This window comes from Scylla paramamosain, chromosome 17 (assembly GCF_035594125.1).
Source record: "Scylla paramamosain isolate STU-SP2022 chromosome 17, ASM3559412v1, whole genome shotgun sequence".
Taxonomy (NCBI): domain Eukaryota; kingdom Metazoa; phylum Arthropoda; class Malacostraca; order Decapoda; family Portunidae; genus Scylla; species Scylla paramamosain.
Genome location: NC_087167.1, coordinates 5769378 through 5787500, shown reverse-complemented (window position 1 = coordinate 5787500; position 18123 = coordinate 5769378). Strand labels below are relative to the sequence as shown.

The 18123-nt window shown below is 39.2% G+C and overlaps 1 protein-coding gene and 1 long non-coding RNA gene across 11 annotated transcripts in view; one reads left to right on the top strand and one right to left on the bottom strand.

Annotated features, from left to right (window-relative positions):
• Positions 1-8905, top strand: part of LOC135108375 (uncharacterized) — an 11562-nt gene extending 2657 nt beyond the window's left edge. Inside the window, exons 1-3 of one of the 7 annotated variants that reach the window (XR_010272231.1) lie at positions 2871-2893; positions 3901-4033; positions 6543-8905. This is a non-coding gene — a long non-coding RNA (uncharacterized LOC135108375). The other 6 variants (XR_010272225.1, XR_010272226.1, XR_010272229.1 and 3 more) reach the window with 6 other exon arrangements.
• On the bottom strand, positions 255-17041 carry LOC135108373 (uncharacterized). 4 transcript variants are annotated; one of them, XM_064019304.1, is made up of 6 exons: positions 16571-17041; positions 16109-16311; positions 11558-11622; positions 3080-3306; positions 1516-1660; positions 255-1305 (listed from the first exon to the last, which is right to left on the bottom strand). In XM_064019304.1, the coding sequence occupies exons 4-6, from the start codon at positions 3234-3236 to the stop codon at positions 1014-1016; spliced, it is 594 nt and encodes a 197-aa protein (XP_063875374.1). In that variant the 5' UTR covers positions 3237-3306; positions 11558-11622; positions 16109-16311; positions 16571-17041; the 3' UTR covers positions 255-1013. The 4 variants fall into 4 exon arrangements, with proteins under 4 accessions (XP_063875374.1, XP_063875375.1, XP_063875376.1 ...); XM_064019305.1 differs by lacking the exon at positions 16109-16311; XM_064019306.1 differs by lacking the exon at positions 3080-3306 and having other exon boundaries at positions 16109-16189; positions 16664-17012.
• Positions 17042-18123: the final 1082 nt, after the last annotated feature.

Here is an 18123-nt window from a genome sequence, read left to right as displayed (position 1 = left end):
TGTTGGAGAGCAGTAACCTGCAGTGACTTGTTCCGCATCCTGTCGTATTATTGTGCAATAACATCTTGTGATGATTAATTGATTAATTTTGTTTCCTGTTTGCTAATGTGGCTAAAACGAAAGAGTATTCATCTGAGACTATTGCGCAGATCATGAGTCTCAAGGAAGCAGGTCATTCAATTACAGAAATACTGAGGTTGGCAAGTCAAGCGTTGGTTATGACGGTTGAGGGAGGAAGGGAATCTTGATAATCATTCTGAGTTGGAATTTAATGGTTTATTAATAGAGATGAACATTTATTTTTAAGTAAATTGAATGAAATGTGATTAACTCTCATTTTACATTGAATAAAAAATCAATTGATAAAAATGAAGCACCATTCCTGGTTACTATCAACTTAACATTGCTGTGTGGCACTACTAAGTGGGAGTACTACTCGCCCTCCCTTTATCTGCCATGCCCTTGTAAAATAACGTGTAACTCTGAACCTTTGGATTAAATACTTTCCCTGACATGCAACCACATGTTTTACTTATGCTCGCTCTTTTCAACAGTCAATCATTGAATGTTGAAATATATTATTACGTTAAGTAGGAAAAACTCGTGAACACGATAGTGTGATCAGAATGCAGATAAGCCTCCACATGTTGATAAAAAGTAATTTATAGCAACATGTCACTCGCCACAACCATAACGGCGGCGCGACACTTGGCGTGCAGACTGGCTCCGGATGACCAAGTCTGTGACGCGTCTAAAAATTACCCCCACCCGGCGCTGAGGAAAGGTCCATTAAGTTGTTCCGTAGCTTAAAGCACCTATTACCTGTATTATTTTCTTCTCTCCTTTGTTTTATCTGCCCGTAGGCCTCGTCCCCGTCTGCCTTGGATATAAGCAGACCCTGGTGCAGTGGCTAAGTGTATGCTATGACTGCCAAGAGACACCAGTGGGTAAAGCTACCAACTAATATTGTTCTTGAGTTACGCAAGATGCTATGTCATTATAATAGGACATCATCAATTCTGAGCAAGGAGGCTGAGCAGTAGTCGGCGGGACATGTTGTTCTCGTCGAGGCCGTCAGCAATGAGTTCCAGGTGTGCCTTCAGATGTGACATTTTCTTCTGGCTATTAAGAATTTGCTCATCTCTGTCTCTTAGCTGCTGGCGAGTGTCGGAAAGGTACTGTTCTAGCTGCTCAATCTTGCGTTGTTGATCCTCTACCACTTCATACATGTGGGTCAGGTTCGCTTGGCACTGTTCATTGGCTGCGCGGAGTGCTGATGCTTCATGCTGCAGCTTCCCTACCTCTCTGTAGAACACAGAAATTATAGAAATACATGACAGATGATACTAGCACATTGAAAAATGTCCTCGCAGCGCTCATTACATAGGGTCAAGCATACATCTTGTTCATGAGGATAGTGATGCGCGTACACTCTTCCTCCATGACACCACCACACACAGGCTACATTATTTCGACCAGATCCATCATGCCCCTGTACAACTATACCTTCCTCACCTCTTTTTCATGTCGCGATTCTTTTTCGCATAAATTGCTCGCTGTCGACGCTCCTCCAATTTTGGATCGTCAGACGGGGCCATTTCGAACATTTTAACTCTTCTGAAGCCGTAGATCGCCTCTTCCTCATCCTCCATCGTATCGTCTGCAAGTATAGGAATGGTTACATTTATAGGATGTCCGGCTGGCAACAGTGGACTTTAACATTTCTCAGTTGTGAATGGAAAGTGACAAGTTTTTTTCACAAAACATTACAAGCCCAGTCACGATGATAAGTTTTATAAAGGGTTTCGTAGTCTCGTGTCCGGGACGTGAATAACCGATCCCCCACCCCATGTGTGTCGTCACCCTTACCTCTGACCATGACAGGGCTCAAGACCTGTCGATAAAATGTAGTTCTGTAATGAAGTCATGCCACCACCACTAACGCCAGATGTAAGCATATATCTGCCCTGCAGGTGATGCATGCATATAAAATATGAGTGGATGATAACGTGTTGTATTATCGACGACTGGATTTAGAAAACTACCGAGAAACACATTGTCGTGAAGGAAATAAGTCACCAGTATTTTTTATTTATTTAGATTTTAGATGGGTATGAGTGTGCGGCTTAGTGTGGAGATTAATATTTTTTTTACTCTTAGAAAATTAATCCAGATTATATACAGGATGATGTATGAACAGAAGACACGGTGTGTCAAGCCTTCACAAAGGTAATACCTGTATTATGTGGGGACAGTTTTGCTCCCTGAACACGCTTATCCAGAGCAACTTTATCGAGTTGCTCAGTAAAATTATTTTACGGTAATGGTTTTCCTGCGCAAAACCATTTATCAGTACCAACAGCAGCCATCTGGAATCTTAAATTTATTATTCAGTCTTATTTTGCCTAAAATAACTTCATGCCATGTAAATAGTAATGGCCGATTGTATTTAGGGACAGTCGAGTGCTGAAAACGGTAGTGTATAAGCGAAGTGAACGTTGAAGCATACTAAGGGGTTTATTTTGCCTCAATTATACTTTTCTTAGTGATGATGGTGGCCTGTAATGGCATATAGGGAGTAAGAGAGTGCTTGAAACTATACAGATTTTGCGACATGAGCATAGTTGGGTGGGAGGTGAATTTTAATGTACTTGCTCCATTTCTTGCTTCAAACATCGTTTCCTTAGTGATGCCAATGAATTAATCTGGCATATTATTTTCATATATTTTCATTATTTCGTATATATTTTAATTATATTTTATGTATCTTCATCTTACGGCAATTTGGAAAAAAAATCGTTTGCTACCAGTAATTTAGTCATCCATTCACGTTTGTTCTTTTTGAATTTGTATCACAGAAAACTGTCTTTTCTCGACGTTTCAGTAAGCAAAGGTGAGTTACTGTGGAGTTGGTAAATGCTGAACGAAAAGTTTTCTTCCCGCAAAGCGCTCAGTGAACGTTGTCAGTTGAGCAGAAAGGTGTCTGTGTAGTAGTCCCTTTACGAATGGCTTGACAGCGCTCTAATGTTGCTGCAGTTATGTAATTAAAGGTAACTTATCTGCTTCAATAAAAACGCACTTGTGAGCAGAGGCTGGGGCCCGACCAAGGGAGGTGACAGCTGATGTAGGAGGATTTGATCACTTGCTGTGTTTCTTGGGTCATATGTAGGCAGTCTTCTGATCAGGCTTGGTGTTGTGGTTGCGGGGGGTTCGAGCGCTCTGTTGCTGAAGTCCATGTCTTGTGTATCACCCGTGTAGCCGGCGATAGACTGAACCTTCGCCTTCTGGGTCTTTATACGTGTTGGCCTGTTAATATGTGAAGTAATATGAAACATGATGTCATAAGGGAATTGCCGCTATCATCTGAACATGTTTTCAGGAAAACTTTTCTGTTTATAAAGAAATTTTTTTCTTCATAAAGAAATTTTTTTCTTCATTAGTTGAAACAGGAAACTCGTCTCCGTTATATTACCACCACGTACGTCACTGTGTTACTACGGTATATAAAGCGTATGTACCTCATGTCATTATTCCTCAGTAATCATAAGTGAAATGTTCAATAGTTTTCTATTTGCATGAAAACGTGTAATATGTGTAAGTATCAGTATTCGGTGCTTAATATAGCATTGAATACTGATACACATATTACACGTTTTCATGCAAATAGAAAACTATTGAACATTTCACTTATGATTACTGAGGAATAATGACATGAGGTACATACGCTTTACATACAGTAACACACTGTGTAACGATTTTGCTCTGACAAGCAAGTGTTATTTTCCAACTCTTTTCATTGCAAAACAGTAGAAAATGTCCATTATTCCTGTCAAACTTTGCTTTTGTGGCTTTTGGAATTATTTTTTGCCCGCAAGTAGCTAAGTTTCACCATTTTTCCAGATGCTGTCACTGAGAATTTCTTTGCTCTTGTCTTGATGAATTGACCACATATGTAGCAGACTGCATGCCAGGGGCGGCTGGTCCATAAGGGCTGGTGGGCTGCAGATCTTCCTGTCTCAGCCTTGCCATGCAGGTGAGTGATTCATTCATATAGGTAACTCATTTTATAAAATTAAATATTATACTTTTTTATTCATTTTTTTTCTATAATTTTCTAACGAAATACTAGCAAATTTGATAGATTAATTACATAGTAAAACACTTCCAGGATTGACGCATTGCCAACCTGCCTGGAAGCAGCCAGCTGGGCTGTAGCAGGGCTGGAGTCAGTTCAGTAGTGCTGGGCAGGATTCGACATTTTAGGATTCGTGGATCCGAGTACTTGAGCTTGCTGGATCTGTGGGATTCGCGTCCGGATCTGAGTACCTGCAGCGTGGGGAGACACTAGTGAGAGAGAGGGATCCGCGCGGTACTCGGATCCCAGCTGGTAATTGAATCGCAGGCCGCTCGTGGATCCCTGCCGGTACTCGGGTCCCGGCGGTAATCGAATCCCGGCTGGTAATCAGGTTCCAGGCCGCTCGCGGATCCCTGCCACCTGGGTTAACCCCAGTGACTTTTTTTTTCTCTCACTAAAACTACCTTCCTCACCTACCCATTCTTCATTCTATCCCCACATCAAAGCCTCCCTCCCTTTTCCTATATTTCATTACATTACATTACAAGCTCCGACGTCACACATGCCCAGCCAATCAGCATTCGTAAAAAAAGACAGGCGCATGGCAACACTAAATTTCTGCTATACGTCGCTAGTCAAGGTATTTTTCATACGTATGAGTAAAACTTTCATACTCATCACTGGTAATATCAAGTTCGTTATAAATACGATGGTCAGTACAGATAACGTTCATATTGAATATCGAAGCTAAAGGGGAAAAAAATCCTGAGTAATTGTATGAGTATTCGTCTCAGAGTGGTATTCGTGTCAGTGGATTCGAGTAACAGCGTCGGTAGTCGGATCCGTCAGCTCTCCTCGGAAACGTGGGATTCAGGTCCAGTACTCGGATCCTGCCCAGCCCTACAGTTCAGCTCTGCGTGGCACCCTCACAGTGAATGTTATTCGCCCTCAGTATTAATTAAACAGTGTATTACATCCGTGATTCCTGAATACTAGCCAGTTTTAGCACCCTACGTGGCAAACGAAGCTTAATTTATGTGCCCTGGTTACTTCATTACTACATATTCTACTGAATAACTTGATAAATGTACCTCGTAGCTTTGGCAACGCATAAATTTTGAATTATGAGCCCATGAGGTACAAAACATAATGTTTGTAATTCAAATAAAACTGCCTACAGCACGGTCCCCGGTGCATTATAATTTGAAATGATTTTTTCATTACGAGCCGCCACTGCAAGCCCCTTCTTTTATATTGTCAAGCAGTATTCTTTAATATTCTTAGTCTTTCTAGAATGTGTTCCAGAATGTTCTCAATCTTTCTAGAATATTCTTGAATCATTAGAATCATTAGAATATTCTCTGAATCATTCTAGAAAATTCTTGATACTTATACATATTTCTACTGTATTCTAGAAAGTTTTGGAAATGTTTACATTGAATAGAATGATCTAAAATGTTCTAGAAACTTCTTAGTGTCTGGTAGAATATTCCGTAAGATTTGAGATTTCTGAAATATAAGCAAATTCTTCTTAATATGAGAAATTTCTAGTTAGATCTGATCAGTTCAAGAATTCTTTTATTGTTTTAACTTATTTGCAATATTTCAAAAGCAATTAGATAAGCAACTGAGATTTTGCAAAGGTCTTTACCTGACATGAAAACCAATAGTAACCCATACTATAATGAAATAAGGCAAAAATGTAAATTCATTGTTGTAACCACAAAAACAAAGTTTTAGGATCAAAATAACTTTTTTCTATTTTGTTTAGATGGAAATAACTGGAAAATATGGTTTGGGGAAAAGGGCTGTTGTCTCAGTGAGGGGTGCTGATTAATTGGTTTACTCATCTGGTTTACTTACCTGGTTTTGTATCCCCCTTATCGTGGCAATTAGGCAATAGGAGGTGAGGCTCAGTGCAAGGTAATGGGGAATACCACAAACCTGCTGGCATGCCAATTCCTAGTATATGTAATAACAATTAGAATGACAATTAGATTGAATTAAGTTATGTGCCATATGCAGGATTTTGGAGAATAGTGCATTTAGTCAACATAATCGTATAAAAGTGGACCCAAACTCCTATGTAAGGCTAACTTGAAAGACTCGACTGACTCTAGAGCAAACACATTATTGGAAAGGGAATTCCAAACATTAATACATCTAAGTGAGAAAAACTGCCTTCTAATTTCTGGACAACAACCCAATCCAACACACTGTGACTATAGGATTCCTAACCCTTCTTTATTTACCTGTCTTTTTTAAGGCTCCCTGTTGACTTGGCACAAAGAACCTGATAATCCTACCATTTACTACTATTTAAGAACCATTTTTTTTTATGTCTAATTTGATCAAGCTTGAACCTATTACTTCTACTCCTATCCTGATTACTAAACCTTAATTTTGTTTTTATCATGCTTGATATAAGCATCTCTTGTTCAGTTTCAAAGTGTGACTTGTTTTACAGGACACAGACAGCTCCAGGCACTGAGTCATGACAAAAGTACTGTGGTGTCCACTACTGCTGCTGCTCACACTAAGCCCTGGCCTCCCCAAGTTCCATCCAGGGACAGGATTGCAGTGATGGTGACATAGTTGTGAAGGATGGACAGAGAGAAGTCACCTATAGCACAGACACTGAATTGACTCTTTGTGAATCCTCAGTGTGGCTTCAATGGCTTATTTATTAAAGTACAGGGGACAAATGGTTTTCAACAAACTACTTGGTTCCCTGAGCAAGGTGAGTGTTTCCAAGAGAATGATTCATGGTAATGACTATTGGTAGGGGCAAAGGAAATGAAAGACAACACGAGTCTTTATCTTACTTATATAGAGATACATTCATGTTTGATGAAATGCACAAATCACAATCCTCCATAAGGCCTGCTGAGCTTAAGTGTTGTAGCTTATGCTCCCTCCAGGTGGATACTTGAAAGGAGCATACAGCTAGTGCAACACATCACCCATCTGAGTTCTTTCCCCCGGGATGCCACAACTCCCAGGTGCACTGAAAACCCACCATCTCTATCTTCCTCTAACAGTATGTTTTGTACTAGTGTATTTATCATCGCTGGGCTATTATTGCTGTTAGAACTATTATTTTGAGAGATTTCAGTGACAATTCATACAGTCATTGCAAGAAACCAAAGTGGCTCCCTTTTATATTACTATGATAATCTTGGAATTTTCATCAAATTTTTTACACTTTCTGCATCTATGCGTCACTATTTAATTTAATTTAATTAATTAATTAGTTAATTAATTAATTTATTTATTTATATGTTTTTTTATGGATGGGTCTGTTTAAGAGTATTTTCCTATCCTTAGGATAGGAAAAGTTCTTAATATTCTTTGCTTCTTGTTTTCTTTGAATAAAAAATATATTAATTACAAGTGGAGTTAAGTATGATCAGTTTGGTGGATCATGCATATGAACAGCCCATTCTAGCCTGCCATAGCCTTGCTGGACCTGGTACAACTGTTATGCTATCTGCAAGCTTAAACATCTCTGGAACTACACAGATGATTGCAACAAAAGTCACTTATCATTGTTAGCACAACTTTTTATGTGATACAGGTTTCATCACTTCTGCTAGGTGAACTTGATGGGATGGTGTCTTTGCATATGGCTTCTAAATAACTATTCAACCAATTTTGTTAAAACTTATATCATATATTCCTCATATGCATGTCAAATCTGGATTTGCACTATGCATGCACAGACACTTCATAGCAACTCAAACTAATTAATAAATTGAAATTTAGTAAGGAATATGGACCAACAATGCTTACATGAATGAGCATTCATATTTCGTCTGCATATGTGCAAATCACAAGATAACATTAAAAAAAAAATCATGGTCAGTTTCTGCAATATCAATGCAATAGATTTTGCCTTAGTGAGGCCAGAGATGTTCAGTTGCCCCTACTAATTTATCCCTCCCTTGGAAGCTGGAGTCAAGGCCACACACAGTTTTGGATGTTTGCTTGAAGAAGCCATCCTCTCTGCCGCCCCTAATACATGGTTGTTTGAATTGTTTCAAACAAAATTTATGCCAGAGAAATGGTGGTGCGTAAACATAGGAGTGGCTTGTTCGAGTAAATGCCCAGAACTTACTGGCTTTGACTCTGGCTTCCAAGTCGGGGAGAAATTTGTAGGCATGACTAACATTAGATGCAAAGTTGAATTCTCTATAAAATGCTTCATAGAGCAGAACTGTATTTCTTGCAAAGTTCTGATTTTACTTTTATATAAGGTGAGTTACAGGGAGATGGATTTAATTGTTATGCTGGGTGTCTGCAAGTGTCACTCTTTAAACTCACCTCTTTTGCATTTCATTTGCATATATTGTTTATTAAACATATCTTCACCATAGTATAACTCTCAAGCTTCAAAGAGAGATGACAATGAATCTTCTATGATCAATAGTAAGTGTGCTATCAGTGATATAATAAATAAAGATGAGATCAGTATTTGGGAATTCTCACCCATTAAATGTGATCTTATTGAGAATAAACTCATACCATTAGATGCAGAATTAAATATATTGATGACTGATATGTATAACAGACCATTGACTCGGAAAAGTTTTTGAGTTACAGCGAGTTGAAATTGTTAGTTGTCTGGCAAGGTGATACTAAATCCTCTTGGTGGGTGTTCTACGTGGGTGGCTAGTGGCACAAATTCATTCAAGGGTGTTTTACTGGTTTTAACTAGGTCCACTGATATTCTGTGCATCCATTTAAATTATTTTAAATTCATTCAGGCCTGTATATATTATTAACAAAGTGTTATTGATCCAATAAAACTGTCTTATTCTCTTTGTAAAATCAGCATTTCTTTCTCATCACCTATTCTATTCTAAATCTGTGTGGGTCTAGTAACAAGTAGGGTACCACATAGGTCAGTTTCATGACGACTATTATTTTTTATATATATATTAATGATCTAGATAATGTTAGTGGCAATACTGCCTAAATCTGTGGATGACACAAAGATAGACTGATTGATTAGGTTGGAATCAGATGCCTGTAGACAGACTTCAGTAACACATGCAGAGGGACAGACAGATGGCAATTGCAATTTTTTAATTTTTTTATGTAGGAGGGACACTGGCCAAGGACAACAAAAAATCCAATAAAAAAAAGAAAAAAACCACTGAGATGCCAGTCCCAGAAAAGGATCCAAAGCGGTAGTCAAAAATTGAAGGATAAGTGTCTTGAAACCACCTCCTTGAAAGAATTCAAGTCATAGGAAGATGGAAAAACAGAAGCAGGCAGGGAGTTCCAGAGTTTACCAGAGAAAGGGATGAATGATTGAGAATGCTGGTTAACTCTTGCATTAGAGAGGTGGACAGAATAGGGGTGAGAGTAAGAAGGAAGTCTTGTGCAGCAAGACCGTGGGAGGAGGGGAGGCATGCAGTTAGCAAGATCAAAAGAGCAATTAGCATGAAAATAGTGGTAGAAGACAGCTAGAGATGCAACATTGCGGAGATGAGATAGAGGCTGAAGACAGTCAGTTAGAGGAGAGGAGTTAATGAAATGAAAAGCTTTTGATTCCATCCTGTATAGAAGAGTGGTATGAGTGGAATCCCCCCGACATGTGAAGCATACTCCATACATGGACGGATAGGGCCCTTGAACAGAGTTAGCAGAGTTAGTATAGGTAGAGAAAATACAAGAATGAGGCTCTGGGAAGATCAGAGGACAAAAACATATTTAGGAATTTTCGTTAGCTCTGATCTCAGAAAACAATGCAGAGAGGCTAGAGATAAAGTTAATTGTGTATTATGATTCATTTTCACATAAAAAGCGTTGAAAACATGTTTCACTGTAAAATATTTTAACTTAAATCTATGTTGATTGTACCTTGCAATTCTGATTCCCAAATTACAGGAAGAGCATAAGGTCTGCTCAGTCAATACAAAGAAGAAAGAAAAAGATAACGGGGATGAAAAATATTCTTTACAAACGGAGACTGAAGCTTTTGAATTTCCATTCCTTAAAGTGGCATAGATTAAGAGGGCATCTGATACAGGTTATAGGGGATGTAACAACAGTGACAAATCAAATCCTCAGGGTCAGAGGATACAACAAGGGCTTGATTAAAAAAAGTTATCAAAGGTGATAGATGAATGAAATAGACTTGGTGGTCAGGTTGTTAGTAGAAGGTGGATGAGGATGACAGTGGAAGTAGGTAAGTTTTATTCAGGAACTGCTGTGTGTAGGCCTGAGTTTCATGAGGCTTCTCTTTTCTTATGTTCTGAAGTATCCAAGCCTTCTAAGCTATGAAACAGAAATCAGTGTTGTCATTATATCTACATATTTATCAAATGAGCTTTAGGCATCACTTTGGTATAACCCTTCAGGAATTAAACAACTCATGTGGGGAAGCCACAGAATATCTATCTTCTGAACTTTAAAAAATTTCCGACTTGAGCAAAGCAAACTTAGTGTTGTTCAGTGCCTCAGAAACAAAGTTTCTCCATCTATCAACTCAACACAACCTCCTTCAATGACACTCAACTGTCCCTCTTCTACACTAAACATTCTTGGTCATAGAGGCTGCTGCTGATGTGAAGTTTCCAGTTTAGATTATTAGCGAAGGACAGACCAAGAAACTTCACATCAGCAGCAGCCTTTATGAAGTTAGGTGCTCTGAGTCATCTCTGCCAGTTTTTATCACCTCCTCAGCTGCTAATTATACAGGGATCTTATCTACCTATGTCTGGAGTATGTTTCTCATATATGGGGGTTCCACTCACACTGCTTTGCTAAACAGGGTAGAATCAAAAGCATTTCATTTTATGAAGTCCTCCTCTGACTGTCTTCAGTCTCTCTTCACTGCAATGTTGCATCTCTTGCTATCTTCTACAGCTATTTTCATGCTTACTGCTTTGCATACCACCCCTCTTCTCACAGCTTTGCTGCACTAAACTTCCTCTCACCTTTATTCTGTCTGCCTCCTTAATGCAAGAATAAACCAATATTTACAATCTTTCATCCACTTCACTTGTAAACTCTGGAACTCCCTACCTGCTTCTGTATTTCCTCCTTCCTACGACTTAAAAATTCTTTTGAGAGGGAGGTCTCAAGATACTTCTCTAGATTTAGGTAATGCACTTGACTTTTCTTCTTTGGGGTCTGGCACCTTAATGGGCTTTATATATATATATATATATATATATATACGAGTATATATATATATATATATATATATATATATATATATATATATATATATATATATATATATATATATATATATATATATATATATATATATATATATATATATATATATATATATATATATATAATGTTGGCCAACAATAGCAATTAGTTAATTACTATAATAAATATTACTATAATAAATAGAACAACTTTTTATTCAATTCATAGTGTCTAGAACTGTTGAATATATCTATAATATTAATGCTTTCACTAAGGATAAATCAAACACACAATAAGTGAATTATTTACCTGGGACTGGAAGGCAGACAGCAGTGGTCATGTCAGCTGCATGGGTTTGCTGCACCACTGCTTACCTGAAGAGAGGAAAAATAAAGTTCACAAGAGAAAATGCAGATTTGAGTTGTTTGGATGAGAAATTACTTTGTTTTCTCAGATAAAATGTCCATAAATAATCTTAAAAATTTATTCTAAATCCATGTCAATTCCAAATAACTAAAATGTTAACATATCAAAACATTATCTGTAACTCAGAACATGAGCGAATTACTCCATGATATGCATGATAACCCTAGATCTTGTAACTTAATTTCTACACTGATGTAATATATGTTACCCTATAGATAGTCCAAACACCTGATAAAAAGAGATACTTTTCCCTAAAGTGGAAGCACTAAACGAGTATTATGGGGCGAGATGAAGGAGAGGGAATGTGTATCTTAGTTCCTTTAATGACTAAGTTTATTGTTGTCTGCTTAGTATTTGACTTTTTATATCCAATAGATAGTTTTCATACAGAATCCCTTTTCTCTTAATTTCATTTTTTTATATGAAAGTGGTATTAATTGAAAACATGATTTTTTGGGACTGATTAACATATTTGCCCTTAACTCTCATCCTGTCATACTACCAGTCACCTGAAACAACCAAAGGAGAGCTAAGGCTATGAGGAAATCAGGCAGGAGACAAATAAGAAGATCCAGGAAGGTATTATAGTTATGAAGATTAAAACATGCAGGGATAGAAAGGACTACAATGAAAGCTTCTTTGACCTGGACAGTGCATTTGGAAAGGATGATATACAGTTAAACCTGAAGGGAGAAAGAGTTATTTGCAGCAGATTTCTTGAATGAATTAGGGCAAGAGAGAGAATACATAAGACCAGGCAGCAGACAGTAGGCAGGACACAAGGGCACCAGAATGAAAGAGAACCTATGGGGATAGGGAGCATAAATGTGAAAGGAAGAGGAGACACCTACCAGGCAAGAAAATGTATGAAGTTTGGATGAGTGAATGTAAGAGGATGGGACACTGGGAAATCAGAGTATGTGTGTAAGAAATTAAATGAATGGCATTTCATCTTAGAATGAACCAGCCACATTTGAGGGATGACATGCAAGTGGATAGCACTGAGTAGGGTATGTGATGATTGGAAAGGGATGAAAAATTCAGGATAGAGTTGGAGTAGCCTTTTTGTATAGGAAGGAAAAGAATCTTAGAGTAGAAAAATTAGATATAGGAAAATGTGCCATGAGTAAGGATATTTTAGCAGTAGAGTGCACAGGACAGGTGAGCAATGAAAGTGTGAGAGACTGGTGGTGAATGTGGTGTACATGACATTTGAGGGTGAAAGAGTAGTGAGAGAATAGCAGGAAGTATGGTATATTGAAGATCATAAAAGAGTATGCTGGAGAGAGAGATGATTATGGGAGACATGAATGCACACAGGTATTTTAGGTGAGCAAATGAGTAAAAATGGTGAGATGCTTGATGAGTTTGTGAATGAGATGGATGTGGAAAACCTGAATGAGACCCTAGCAGAAGGACAAGTGACTTTGTGTGCTAGGAACCAGGAGTCTGTGAATGATTACATGATAGTGAATGGGAGAATGCATGAGATTGTGGATTGCATGTGGACTGATAAGGATGGAATGACTGACATTGTCTTGGGCCTTAATATGCTGGTACTAAAATGTAAGTTGAATGGAAGAGAGGGAAGGAATGCAAAGGCTAAGAAAAGAAAGTGGAGATTAAGGGATGTAGGATTGGAGATTTTCCAGGTAGATGAGTAAGAAGCTGGGATGATGAATGCTTGAAAGGTGTGATCTGAATAATAAACTTGTTGAGAATGTAAGGAATGCAGCAGCCAACCAGATAGGGTATGTAGCAATGAGTGCTAGAAAGCGTATGTGTAAGCCATGGTGGAGTGATGAGATTAAGGATGCTAGGATGGAGAGAAAGAGACTAAATTGGGTATGCAGGCAGTTGCAAAAGAGGAAGAATGAGAGTGAGAAGGCTGAAACTGAGTACCAGAATGCATGGATAGTGTATATCAGTCAGCAGCGGGCAGTGAAGAGAAAGATAATGAATGCTAAAGTCAGGTGTGAGTGAAGTGTGATTTAGTCCTTAAGAGAGAGAACAGTGTTGTAGATAGCCGAGAATGGTACAGATTCCTAAGGAGTGAGGGGATCTGACTGTGAGAATGTGGAGAGCCTAAAAGTGAATGGGAGTGTGGTGAAAGATAAGCAAAAAATGAGAAAGGCAATAAAAGTGTTTTGGGAAGAGATTGGTGGTGTAGGCAAGGTATTTGATGTGAGAGAAGGATGTGTGACACTGGAGAGAAAGAATGGAGAGAATGAATGTGGGTGAATTGAATGAAAGAATCAGTAGGGAGGAGGTGTAGAAATGTGTGAAAAAGCAGGGCCAGATGAAGATACCTTATGAGCTGTATAAAAATGATGTGACTGATAGAATGACCGAGTTATTTAACCAGGTATGGGAGAACGAGACAGTGCTGAGAATATGGAATGAATATAGGGTGACTGCTGCATAAAGGGGGATACAAGAGTATTAGTGAACACAGTAGGTAAAGTGGAGTGTTGAATGAGAAATTGTGCAAATGGATTGAGAGAGGTGCAGTGTTAGGTGAAGAACAGAATGAGTTTTGTGTGGACTGGAGAGCAGAGGATAACATGTTTGTGATTAATGAAATGATTGAAAGAAAGAAGGATGGTAGTAAATTGTACTTAGGTTTCCTAGACATAGAGAAAGCTTATGATAGAGTGAATACAGAAATGCTAGGTAGAGTCTTAGAAAAGATTGCAAAGTGCAAAGATAGTTAACAGTGCAAAAGTATATATGTAGACACAAGAGCTAAATACAGGCAAGGAAATATAGAAACAGACTGGGTGAAGAATGAGAGAGGAGTTAGGCAAGAATGTATATTGTCACCAACCCTTTTTAGCTTGTATACAGAGAAGTTAGCAGCCAGAATGAGAAGAATAAATGCAGGAGTAACTGTGGGGAATGATATGTGTGTTCTCTTGTGCAGATGATGTATAGTGGTCATGAGTGAATTGGCAATGAGCTCCAAAGTTTGTTAGATGTCGTAGATGGGCATGGAAGAAATTTTGGAGTGAGATGTAGCAGTTAGAAAAGCAAATCAATGATTGTGAATAGGTCAGAGGATGAGAAAAATTCAGTGTGGAGACTGGGAGAGAATGAGTTGCAACAGACAGATGAATACAAGTACCTAGGGATGTGGATGAGTCTGAATGGGTGTGAAAAGGCGAAGAATGAAAAGATAAGCATCCCTATGGAATATTAGCAGTAGCAGATGGGGGAAGAAGTGTATTAAGATGATTGTAAGAGTGGCTTGGGAACTAGCTGGGCTTAGCAGTTTGAAGGAAGGCATGTTGAGAGTGACTGGAGTATGATTATTAGAAATGGGGAGGGTTTAGAGTGGGATGTAAGAAAGTGGAAGAGTGAGATAGAGTGAGTGAATGGAAGAGTAAGATGGAACAGAAGAGAACTTTGGAGTGGTATAGAGAGAAAGAGACAGTGATGTATGAAAAGTGGTATGAGCGACAGCACATTGTATGGATGTGAATGGAATGAGTTACAGATGGCTGACTCCTGCAAAATAAAAGTGCCAGATGTGACATGGGAGAGGATGAGATGGTGGAACATGTGATGCTGGAGTGTGTGAAGTATGTCAGAGATGGATGAAACGATGGCAGTGGTGCTGAGGGAATTGCAGGATGTCAGAGTGGAGAAGATAGGAAGAGAATGGATGGAGTTGCTGCTGGGGCTGTGTGGGGAGACAAATGAAAGAATCAATGAGGCTGTGAAGAGTTCCTGGAGAAAATGTGCAACAATAATATTATATATATATATATATATATATATATATATATATATATATATATATATATATATATATATATATATATATATATATATATATATATATATATATATATATATTCCTTTTGATCAACACAGGTCAGGTAAGGTCTAAGAGAGAGAGAGAGAGAGAGAGAGAGAGAGAGAGAGAGAGAGAGAGAGAGAGAGAGAGAGAGAGAGAGAGAGAGAGAGAGCGCTTCCTCCAATTCTTAACTCGTTCCTCAGCCTTGCTGCTTATATTTATTCTTTCTACTTTTTCCCCATCCTCCCATCCTCCTCCTTCACCCTTCCTCCACTTCCTTGCCCCCATGTACTCTCCTTCCCCGGTTATGTCCCTTTCCTCCCAGTCTTCCTTTCCTCTCCCTTCCTCTTTCGTCTTGTCTCAAACTAACCTCCCCCTTATCCGTCAGAGAGAGAGAGAGAGAGAGAGAGAGAGAGAGAGAGAGAGAGAGAGAGAGAGAGAGAGAGAGAGAGAGAATTATTATTAGTACTATTACTAGTAAGAATATTTGTCTTCAGTGTACTATTGCTTCACCTCTGCACCTACAGGCCTAGGCTTACAGGTCTAGGCGTTCGTACTACGGCCACATTAGATACACGGTAATTATCATACTTTTTTTAAGAAAATGTGCATCCAATGCGCCGGCAAATACTTACTGGGTTTACGCGGAGCCGCAGGGGAGTCCCTCGTTCGAGTCGTCAAGTTGCCTTTGACCAAGCGGTCCCTGTCTATCACGGGTGTAGGACGATTTGGCCACGGATGATTTGCCCACGGACAATTTGGCCACGGGATGTCACCGTAGGACGTTTTGGCCACGGGAACTTCCCAAGGTGGACGTTTTGGCCATGAAACATATTTACTGTAATATATATTATATTTTGTATTATTTACATATTTTCACAATTATTAACCTAACCTAACCTAATCTAACCTAACCTAACCTAACCTAACCTAACCTAATCTAACCTAACCTAACCTAACCTAACCTAAGAGAACAGATTAATGAACTTTTTTGGATAATAAAACAGACTAAAGATTTTTTCCTTTACTTAATAAGCAAGCTACTAAGTGCAATAGATTCCTAGTATTTTCTCCCGTGGCCAAAATGTCCTACCCACCGTGGCCAAAACGTCCTAGGGTGACATCCCGTGGCCAAATCGTCCGTGGCCAAATCGTCCGTGGCCAAATTGTCCGGATTCCGTCTATCACGGCAGGCCTGGTCACTGGGACCGTCGATAGTTTCATGCCCTCCAGCAGGTACAACAGATCCCCGGGAGTACTACGTCGACACTGGAGACTTCCTCGCCAGAGCCCCAAAGTCTACGTTATTCCTTGGTGAGGCGTTCCTGGTCATCAAGGCCACACCAGATGCAACAGTACAGTCCTGCCCGCCTGTCACTGAAGCAGTTCCCTCACTGCCTACTCGAGAAGTCTCACCAGCAGCGACAGCTCCAGTGCCACTAACCAGGGAACTATCAGCCGCTGCTTCAATGGAGCCAACAGTTCGTCTCGAGCCGTCCACCCGCATCATACTGGTGCTGATTTTTTCCTTGATTAACAGTTTGGTGTAGTGAAAGTATGCTATCTTACTGTCACTCTTGGCTTGTTTTAGTTTGGGCATTTGGAGTTTTTTTTTATTTCTTGCGAGTCTGGGCAAAGACCTTCGTTGATGTAAATACCAGATCCCTGAAGCTTCGACTCATACGTCGTAACTGCCTGACGATCACAGAACCAGGTGAGGCGAGCTACGATGGGTCGTTAGTGGTTCAGAGAGAGGCGTCCTACATGATGAGCTCTTCTGAGCAGTATATTCGACAACTGTAGTTTGTCTTCCAAAAAGTAGCCTATTTTATTTGCTGACTAGGTGTCGTTTTTGGGTCCTCGGCGATTTCCTTAAATTGTATATTGTTGTCTGTTGTAGTTTTCCTGGTAGATGTATTTACCCTGCAACTCTTCAGTGGATTTTAAACTTGCCTAAAGGTCGTCAGATAGTTTGCTAATGCGTACTTGGTCTAGTTGTCTCTTGTTTCACTTGTTCCAGTTTGTGCTTCAAATCATCCACTTTATTTTGAGAGAATTCTTAGTTGGAACGTAAGAGTTGTATTGGTTGTATGGTTGCTATGGAATCTCTTGAGAGAGAGAGAGAGAGAGAGAGAGAGAGAGAGAGAGAGAGAGAGAGAGAGAGAGAGAGAGAGAGACTTCGACTATTGTATTATTGTACTGGCAAGCAGGTACCTCGCAAGTTATGTTATTTGAGAAATGTAATAATACTCCATATGATAGACTAAAATGATGCAAGTTATTCAGCAGAACTACTCTCTCTCTCTCTCTCTCTCTCTCTCTCTCTCTCTCTCTCTCTCTCTCTCTCTCTCTCATGAGCATCTTCCTTTTAAGGAGCTTCTCCTTGTCCTATGCTCCTTTTCTTTTCCCCTTCCATTCTCTCTTCTCCCTTCCTTCTTTACTTTCATTCTTGCATCTCCCTTCCCCTGTACTTTCCTTCCTTCAGGTCAAATTCTCTTTTCCTTTCCCTTTCTGTCTCATTTCATTTTCTCCTTTACCAAATCTCTCTTTTTGTGCTCTTTCCTTCATAACTACGTCCTTCCTCTTTTTTCCCTCAAGGCCTTTTTTCATTCTTTCTTTCCTTATTCCCTTTTTTTTCATCTTCTCCCCG